This window comes from Centruroides sculpturatus, unplaced genomic scaffold, assembly GCF_000671375.1.
Source record: "Centruroides sculpturatus isolate CEXI.00-Female unplaced genomic scaffold, Cexi_2.0 scaffold110, whole genome shotgun sequence".
NCBI lineage: Eukaryota > Metazoa > Arthropoda > Arachnida > Scorpiones > Buthidae > Centruroides > Centruroides sculpturatus.
The window spans coordinates 626,150-637,045 of record NW_019384339.1 but is presented as its reverse complement, the minus strand read 5'-3'; the positions used below and the strand labels follow the sequence as shown (position 1 = coordinate 637,045).

Sequence of the window (10,896 nt, the reverse complement as noted above, 5' to 3'; positions counted from 1 at the left end):
ATTTTGAAAGAAAAAAACATGTTATTGTGCAGCAATAGAGAAAAATCCTAAAGAATAATTCCTCAAAACAGTAGTAATATTTAATAATTTGATTGTACCTATAGTATGTTAATATTACAGATAATATCTATAAACACCGAGTTTATTGCATATACTCAATTTTTAGATATACAGTGTCGGTTACTGGCTACAATTTTTGTTCTATTAAATATTGATGAAATTAATTCAAAAATATTTTAAATATGTCATGTCTTTCAGGTAAAGAATTGTATTACAAAAAATATTTTTTTTTTAAATTTTAATCTTGGCTTCACAAAAAATATTCAGTGAAACATTCAATTATTACTAATACATCAGTATATGTAAACACATTACCTATGCTTAGAATACTTTTTAATTAATTAAAACAGCCTTATAATTTATATAAAAAAATTCATTATCATTTATATGATTTCTTTCAAAATATGTATTTCAATAACATCGATAAATAAATGCTGGGCGAACCACTGTCCTATTACTGTAGTATAGAAAGTTTAGTAGTATATTTCAGTTTAATTATGACTTGAATTCAAAATTTTGCTCAAACTGCAATTAAAATCTAGTTAACAGACTTTTTTCCATATTTTAAATAGTTTTATTCTTATAAGTGAATTTTTATTTTTAAATTTCAAAATTTAAGTTCATATACTGTATAAAGACGTAATGTTAAATTGTTTCTAAACATTTCATTGTTTTTAATCAAATGTCAATAAATATGAAATATTGTATTCTGATATTTCTTTATTTATTAGGAAAATATTGTTTTCTGATAAATTCTGATATTTCACAAAAAGTATTTCATTTTTAATTAAAGCATATCAATTTTAATTACAAATAAATAAATAAAACACCAGTATTGCATTCAGCCATACAGAGTTATTTGTATAATTCTAAAGTATACATATATATGAAAATTAATCAAATTGAAAATTATTTCTTAAAAGTATTTTTATTCATAATAATTATGACATAATAAATATTCATATTTATCAGAAAATATGTCATTAATATTTGTTATGATTATTTTAAAATTTAAAACTGAATAAAAATATAGATTTACCTTGATTATTCTGCCTTTCTGTAATTTTTTTTACCGTAGTTCTAATACTGTCATTACTGTCTTCACTACTAGGTTCTGGTCTTCGATAAGAAACGTCATGTTCGTTATTATCTAGTAATGGACGTTTTTTTCCTATCATGATAAATTATTTACATAAAATACCATAAAAAAAACTTTTTAAAATTATTGTAAAATATATATATTTGTTGATATTAGAAAATTATTAGAGAGGAAATAAAATGATGCATATTAATTTATGAAATATATACATACTAGCAGATAGGCCCGGCATTGCTCGGGCAAAAAGTAACGATAGCGAAGATTAAGATTATTACATTATAGTCAATCTTACCCGTTTTCAAAAAATGCAAGAATTAGGTTCCCCTGTTTCTAGACTAATTAGAGAATTTTTAGATGGGTTAAAAAATGTTTGATTTCCCGCAGAAACGAAAAAACTGCATCTGCGTCTGTAAATCTTGCCCGTCACTTTCTCTTAACACTTCCATTGTTCACACTTTCCCGTGGGGGGAAGTGTTAACAACCTCATCCCAGCTGGTGGAATTTCAAAAAATCCCTTCTTAGTGTATATTCTTGTGACGTGCCCTATTAAAACGCAATCAAAAATGCAAAAAACCGCATCTGCGCCTGTAAATCTTGCAAATTGCTTTCTCTTAACACTTCCATTGTTGACACTTCCATTCTTAACACTTCCATTGTTGAAACCTTAATCCTGTCCCTCTCCCCCAGGGGGAATTTCGAAAAATCCCTTCTTAGTGTGCATTCTCGTGACGTATCCTAACTGTGTACCAAATTACAACTTTCAACTCCTAACCGTTTGGGCTCTGCACTGATTATGATTATTATTATTATCAACTCGTCTCGATTATATATATAAATAAATTAATTTTATAAAGCAAATATTCATAATAAATTGTTATTAAACTTTAATTATAAGCATTAAAAATCATTAATATAAAATAATATGATCATTGATAATGATTCAATCAATAAACATAGATAAAGTTTCAAAACATTCATAATAACTTAGACAATGTTTTAAATTGTAAATTGCACACTTTTGAATACTGAAAATAATGCAAAAGTGGACATAACTTTTACTTTCCTGACTGTAATGTATACCAAATAAGGGAAAGTATTGGAATTGTGCCAAATTTTACCCTCAGAGATTTTTGCAAATCTCCAGGTTTTGAGACCTCAAACTCAAAAGAATAATAATAAAAAGTTTCATCGATGTGTGTGTGTTGGTGTCTATTTTGTTTAATATCTCAGGAGGGGATAAAAATTAAAAAATGAAAATTGAAATGATAGCTTATGTATAAAGGATATTGATGCCATTAAATTTTGGTGGTTAAAAAATTAAGGAGATGGTGTCATGTGTTACATCTCAAGAGGGGTCGGACTTAACAAACATTTTACTCACAAAATATATAACAACATTTTACTTGATACTTAATGAACATTTTACTCACATTTTATAACAATCTAGTAACAATGGTGTCACGCACACACAATTTTATTTATTCTGATTAATCATATAATGTTAATTTTAAAGTAAAATCTGATAACAGCCAATGCAATGCATTGTTAGATTTTATTTACTGATATAGTCATTCAAACTGCATTTGTTTTAGCTATCCTTTCAACAGAATTTAAAAAGTTTCATTCAGCAATAGTATAGTATAAAAAATACTGTATGTTCTTTCATTGTATATTTATTTTAATGTAAAAATCTAAATTAACAAGTTTGTATAGATAATGAGAATCAAGTAAGTGATTGTGAAGTTATGGACTAAAAGTTTGTTGATACAACAGTTCTTCAAAAGATGCTCTTACTGTTGACTGTCATCACTGATTTACTTCAAACTTTTAAATACAAAAAATTTTGAGTACATATTTACCTACAATGATAAATTAGTCAAATATTTTATTATTGATTAAACTCCACTATCCAGCTCCCCGATGGTCGCTACACTAACAACATGGAAAAACTATCATGTACAGTACATTCTCACTAGTCTTTATCCTTTGGATGACAGTACACAAATGGTCATCAGAAGTTCTACACTCACTCCTCCTAACACAGACAATGACCATAACTTCACCTACATTGAGGTTTCGAATGCCATCTGTTCTCTCACTGATAACAAAGCCCCAGGCCTCAATGGCATAACCACTAGGATGATTAAACATGCGTTTGAGGCCAATCCTACAGCGTTTGTTGTTCTTTTTAATGTGAGATCCGAAAGGCCCTGGGTCTATTTTATGAATTTTTATTGATAATACTAAATTATAGACACAAAATATTATTTCGTTTTTGGTGAAAAAACTGGTGTTTTAGACGTGGAAAAACCAGATAACAGATGCTACTTCCTTTCACAGAAGAGAACATCCTCTGTTTTTCCGTATCTGGTTAAAAATCTCGCTCAGATGGGAAATGGTTCCTCCTCGTTCATCCCCCTTTCGTCCGTTCTCACGAAAGAGTTACTGGATGATGATTGGACGAAAATTTTAAGATATAAAGGAAATTAGTCCAAATTCGGGGAGTTCTTCGACAGATCCGAAGTATCTAAACTCCACGCAGATTTCCTCCTGATGGCCAACGCCCTAAACGGAGTCCGATAGACTAAGTCCCGAGTCGACACTTAGAAGAAGTGATATTTTTATATTTGGTGCACGAATTGATCTCCCGTATGAAAGTAATAGGAACCCTATCTACAAGGTGTCCTCTACCTACAGAAACGAAGACGACGACAACTAACAGGTCGTATGTTTAGAATCATTTTGTGAGCTCTCTCTCTCGATCGCGCATTAGCATAGAAAAGGTCGTAGCCTCTAGCTTGTCGCTAAATGGTTGTAATCGAATATTTTTGTATTCGTTTGTTTGAGATTTATTAAATTTACTCTTGTTTTATTTTATAAGAATGTCTCCTCAATTTATTCTGAATCAGATCGTAAACGCGTGTTAATCCGCGTATAATAAGATCGATTAACTGGTGTCAAGGAATCCTGATGAACGTCTGAACTCCTCGTTCAGATCATTTTAAAATACGCTCTCCTATGTAAACTTTTTACGATTGGATCTTACGATTCGAAACTCGGAGAACTATTCTCACGGAATAGGCCGATTAAGTGGTACTAACGAATTAGTGTACCCCCGGCTGATCTCACATTAATATCTGCTTGAACATAGGCCTTTTTCCTACTCAGTAGAAAAAAGGCTAGTGTTAAATTGATTCCCAAACCCACCAGTGCTAACACTTACAAAAAATACAGACCAATCTGCCTTCTCCAAACTCTGGGAAAAGTGTTAAGTGTTAGATGGTCTAATGATTAATAGGATCACTTGGCATCTACGCAAGCATAGAGTCCTGCATCAGAATCAGTTCAGCTTCTCTAAAAACAAAGGTACTATAAATGCCATCTACCAGGTTGTTAATTATATCCACCAGGCTAAACATAATAATCAGTATATGGGAATAATTACTATTGACTTTAGAGATGCCTTTGTTCACACCTAGTGGCTTTCTATCTTGCACACATTATACACTCATCACTGCCCTCAAAATCTTTACAAACTTCTTCAATCCTATCTTAGCGACAAGAGTGCAGGTGTTTATACAACACAAAATAACGTAATCATACATATCACTCAGGGCTGTCCTCAGAGATCAAGGTCTGGTCCTGGTTTCTGGAACATAGCTATAACTCTATCCTGCACTTAAACAACACCCTGTCTCCTGGCTGCTCCATACAGGGCTATGCAAAAGACACAGTTATCTTAACTTTGTACAGGAACAGTGAATGCTTACAGGACATTTGCAATGATATTCTCAATAACATTCACCAGTGGAGTTTTAAGCATAGGCAACCTATTAACACTGACAAATGCAAATGCATGATAGTTGGTAGGAACACGCCACTCGTCAGGAAGCTTACCCTTTGAATAGGTGCTCACAGAATAAAGCAAACAATGGAAATTAAATATTTAGGTGTTATTCTTGACGAGAGACTTAACTTCACTCCCCACATCAAATACATCACAGACAAAGCTAAAAAGATGGCCAACACCTCAATAGTATTGCTAGGAACATATGGGGTCTTTCCCATGTGTTCCTAGCAATACAACTTGGCCCAAATGCTACTAAGCTTATTTATAGGGATGCAATTCAGACAGCACTCCTCTATGCCAGCTATTCCCAACCTTTTTTCATTAGCGTACCCCCCATGGCATTTCCAACTTCCCAACAAGCAATGCATGTGCAAATCTTGCACTGTCTGTTTGTAGAGAGTGTCACCATTTTGAATTTTATTTTGACTCGATTCTCAGTCCCCTGAGTACCTACAAGTCTGGTTTTTTATGCACGCATGATTTGGGCACCTAATACTTTGTGCCAAATTGCAACTTTTGACATGTACCTTTATACCTCTAAGCTGGTAACACAGCAGGCAGTATAATTTTATAAACAAGACACAGTCTTGTCAATAAAAAATTAATAAAAATACNAGTAAGTTCAATATAAAAATTTAATAAATTTTTAAATTTCTTTAAAATTAATTTGAAATAAAAAAAAAAATACTGCAATAAAATTATTACTACATACCTGGCTACAAGTTTTTCCCATCATTATTTGAGAAATAGCACAATAATTGTTGTAAAATACTCTCCACAATACTCGAAACAAAGACTGTTCGGCACCAGACCATTCCACGTCAAGTTCTGTCGAATTCAAAGGCGGCATCATCATAGAATAGGATTCATCTGTCATACATGGGTTATTTTTTCCTTTGGAAAAGGATGAATTCAATGAGGAATTTGTCTTGTTGGTAGACAAGAGAAAATTTGATACTTCAGTACTCAATGACGAGAGATCAGAAAGATATTGTTCAGAACCAGAATGGACAGGTAAAGAATTGTCAGAAGGGTTAGTTTGGTGGAGCAACTCTAAGGAAGATTCACAGACAGAAGATACAGAATCTGGTGATGTGCTATTAAACATATCTGCTATCATAGGAGCTTCATCCTCATCTGTTCCATCAGGAAAATCTGTTTGGATAGAGATAGTTTCTCTCACAGACTAATATGAAATGTTAATTTTGGGAAAGAAGACATCAGTAGATCCATTATTAAAATTATGTTTTTATTTTTTTTTTTTTTACATTGGAAGAAGAAAAAAGCAATGATATCATGCTTATTGAAATTAACTAAAATGTTTTTCATAAACAAAAAATGTATCTTTTTGTTATATTAAATATGAAATTTATAAATTGAGTTTTAGCAAATGAAATGCATCATTTAATAAAAATTTTATACATATTATTCTCAAACTGTAAACAATAAAATAATCTTTATTATACAAAACTAATAATTATATATCTAAACTATTAGAGATCGACATAAGATTTCTTCTCTCTCACACAATTTTTCCCCAGATTAAAAACGAAGCTGATGTTCATTAGTTTACATATGCAAATATGAGGTCACATGACTATATCAGAGTCATATATTGAAATGAAGATGCTAAGAGCTGTAACCAGATGGCATGAGCAGAAGGTGGTCACAAATATGGGTAAGAGAATCTGGAATGTAAGAGAACTTTTATTCACATGTAATAAAAACCATTCATTGACAAAGAGACATCCATTACACTACCTACAAAATCAACAGTCTCACTGAAGCTTACAAACAAACTGACTCATATAGTCACACAGTCAGTCTGCACAGAGATAAATCCTGGTAATACTCACTGGAAAGAGAGATGAATTTTGAATCTGTGATGTCCCCAGGCTGGGAGAAGAACTTGTCAATTCCAGAAGAGAAGCACATATAAACACATCTTTGAAAAGAGGTTGATGAAAATGAAGAAAATAAAAGTAATCAGGAAGGCACACAGTAACAGAACTGAACAAGAGTGAGCCTCATGTTCTCGAAACACAGATTTTTTTTATAGATTGGGTCCTTCAATCTTCACATTCTGAATGGTTTCAAATATTCTTCCCAGCAACTCAATTAGGCTCCCACCTGTTTCTAGATGAACTTTAAGACAATCTCAGGGCATGAAAAAGATTGATGCTGACAATTAATTTGATGCCAAATTCAATTCCAATCAAATCTTCTTTGCCTTAAATCAGAGTGTGTATACTTCACTCTAACAATAATTTAATGCAAATGTTTGAAGTCATTTGGAATTTCACAGAATATAAACAGCTTTCTTCTTTACTTCAAACTTATATCAGACTGTGTCAATCTTCTTATTTGATCATTTCTCACAATGAAGTGTAATATAAATGACACAAGGCTTTCTTTACTTCTGTTTAATTCTCTTTTTCTATTTGCCGAGATACATTTCAGCAAACAGAAAAAGAGAATTAAACAGATGTAAAGAAAGCCTTGTGTCATTTATATTACACTTCATTGAGAGAAATAATCAAAGGATATAAACAATTTGATAAGATTCTTTTTGATAATATTCTTTTGATAAAGTTATTAAAGGAAAGGGGTGCACGTCTTGATACCTGCAGGCCTTCATACAAAGGAAATAGTTCTGTGTTCATTACAATGTAGAACATAATATACAGCATAATCCATTTTAATCAATCCATTGGAATAACTCAAAAAATACACATCCTATAAAAAATTCATTAAATCAAAAATGTTAGACTTAAAGGGGGACACAAGATGAGGGTATCAGTTTTATCATAGATGGTGCTACAATCAATGAAAATGGAGTCGACTTCATTTTCCTAAAAGGAAACTCCCTTTTTATTGCATATTATGATTCTTCAACAAAAACAAACTTTTATCTGAAACCCATATCAGAAGTTACAAGTGTTCGAAGTTTTATGCAGTTGCCACAGTGTGTACATGTAAATCAAAAAAACATTAGGACACTGTTATTATTTGATGAAATCATTCTTTTTCTTCAAATAATGAACTGATACAAATAATGAACTGATACAAAACTAGTGCCACAGCACATTAAAGCCATCAAGCTTGTGATAAAGAGATGTTGCTCTTGATTCCAGTTAATGTATGATGCATATTTTTTAAGATATTCCATTGGTTTGATTAACATGGCTAAGTTTGTCCTGATTGATTAAGACCAATTTGAATACAGAACTGAATATGCATAAAACTTAGAAATTTAAAAATAAATTACTTGTTTGGATTTCAATGGAAATGGTCTGTTTTTTTAAATTTAAAATTAAGAACTAATTACAGTATTTAATACTGTAATTTGTGTGTTCCATTATTTCTGGTATTGAAGTAATTAAAAATAATTTTGTAACTATTTTGTAAAACTAGATATATTTATGGTGTAGTAAACACTAGTATTGTGTTTTATTCCAAAGACACATGGCAAATTTTCCACCAAATTCCACGGTTTCAAAAAACAAATCAACAAATCTACAGAAACTAGAAACGGCAAGACTCATCAAACAAAAATGCAAAGAAGCCAACAGCAAGATCACAGACAGGAAGAGAAAATACAAGTTGACTGAAGAGGGGCAAAGTCCGAAACGAGTACAAAACAATGTACCGTATCGACTCAACTAATAAAGGAATTTGATGGAAAATTTGCCATGTGTCTCTGGAATAAAACACAATACTAGTGTTTACTACGCCACAAATATAAAACAGGACACGGTTTCAAAAAACAAATAGATATATTTAACTGAAAATCTCCTGATTGTATTAACTTCCAGTTTCCAATGTATGGTACAGTACATGTCAACTGTCTTAACTAATTGTTAAGCACTGTCACAATGTACGAAATACCAATTATAAAAGAAAATATAATTTTTCAAATTGAAGTACACATTGTTAGTATAGTGCATGCTTGCATTGTCAACCATGACAACATTGACATTGTAAGTGTTATGGTCAATATTAAAGTTAAAAAAATGCATCCCTTATAATGATATATCTTGTGCATTATCACTTTGTCTCATGTGACTTATGTGAAGATGGAAACAGTGCGCTTTGTATTAAATGACTTAATATATAGTCATTTCTATTAAATTCACAAAATTTTGACATTTTATATTACATATTAACCAATATTTTATATCAACCAAACTCATTAATATAATGCCTATCCTACAAATTAATGCAGTCTTTGTATAAACAGATAATATAATGAGCAAAAATTATTGTAACATTGTCACAATGCTAAGCATCAATTTTTAGTCATATTTTTAAATTTATTTAATTTAAAATATATGATCTGGATCTCAAATTATTAGTGTCTTGCCCTGTACATTATACTTTTCCTGACAATAACAATAGTCACGCCGGTCATCTAGGTAACCATTCCGGGATAATTTTTGAATTGAAATCACACGTCTTCTCATCTATACCAGAATTCATATATAGTTAATTGGGCCTCCTGCCCCAAAGCATTCCATATCTGGTCTTGACTTTCATCTATTAAACACCGTTCTCTAGATTAAGGAAGGACAGACACACAGATGAATGTAGAAACTTAGGTCTACAACTTTTTCAAATTGCAGCCCAATAATAAGGTTTGACTATATTATATTCTATTTTATGGATATTTCATAAAATATTTTGTATTCGTAATTATAATTATTTGTAAATAAATTTTGTGAATATCATATGTTTATATGACAATCATAAATAATTTTAAATTTCACAATTCTAATTGTAAATGCATTTCATTTGCTAAAGTGAAATAACATTATATTTTAAATTCCTTGGAATAAAAAATGATAGTTCACACACTTAATTAATGCTTCAAAAATTGAATTAATTACACAAACTTATTACGTTTACCCACAAACTCAAAAACCTTAATTAGGAAGAATTATAATTAATATTATTTTGTTAACTTTAATTCATCTGAATCTATATTAAACTATCACTGTAAAAAATATCTACAAAATATATTTTATTGCAACAAATTTTACTTCAGTTTCCAAACATAAAACTATTTATTACTACTTTTATGTATTTATAATAAATAAAATGAATTTTGATATTTTAATATAATAAATGTTTAAAATAGTTCAAATTTATAAATTTTATAATTTCAAACTTATTCTATATGATACATATATAATATTTATAATATATTATAAAAGATACTCTAAGAAATGTAATGAAAAAAATACATAATGTACTGAAATCACTATTATAAATATAAGAAAAATGTACAGAAAGCATTCACATTAACAGTGAATCAATATATATTTATAATGAAAAAATAATGATTTAGATCAGCAATAAGAAATTTTTAATCTATACAAACTGTATGTTCAATCTAAACTCAATAAAAATTATTAATGAAACAACTCATATCCATTGTAATTACATTTTTATAGTAATTTAGTTATCATAATAATGTATAAATTATACAACACTTAAAAGTTTTATAATTTTTTTATGACGTAAATATTCAGTATTAAGAAAACTTCTTAAATTGGAAACAACAAAAAATAAAACACTTTTTATCTTTCAATTCTTATTCCTTTTTCAATATTCTCACAATTTAAGATTATTATTAATAATGAAGCAAAAAAATTTTTAATCAATCATGGTGTTAGTACACACTACCTATAAAATCTCGTTTGTAAATTACAGTTGATCCCCCTATAACACTGTTGATAATTCCGTTTTATATGAATTCAATGTTGTACGAGTCACTTAGATTTTACAAATACGTGTGCCAGGCTGTGAACGGCTCACGTATTTGTAAAATCTAAGTGACTCGTACAACATGGAATTCATATAAAACGGAATTATCAACAGTGTTATA

The 10,896-nt window shown here is 30.1% G+C and overlaps 1 protein-coding gene across 1 annotated transcript in view; it reads right to left on the bottom strand.

Moving 5' to 3' along the window:
- The window catches only part of LOC111632966 (histone-lysine N-methyltransferase EZH2-like), a 28,705-nt gene extending 22,453 nt beyond the window's left edge, over positions 1 to 6,252 (bottom strand). Inside the window, exon 1 of the mRNA XM_023377484.1 lies at positions 5,722 to 6,252. Within this exon, the coding sequence (XP_023233252.1) occupies positions 5,722 to 6,129 (408 nt within the window). The 5' untranslated portion in view covers positions 6,130 to 6,252. The remainder of the gene's footprint in view (positions 1 to 5,721) is intronic.
- Positions 6,253 to 10,896: the final 4,644 nt, after the last annotated feature.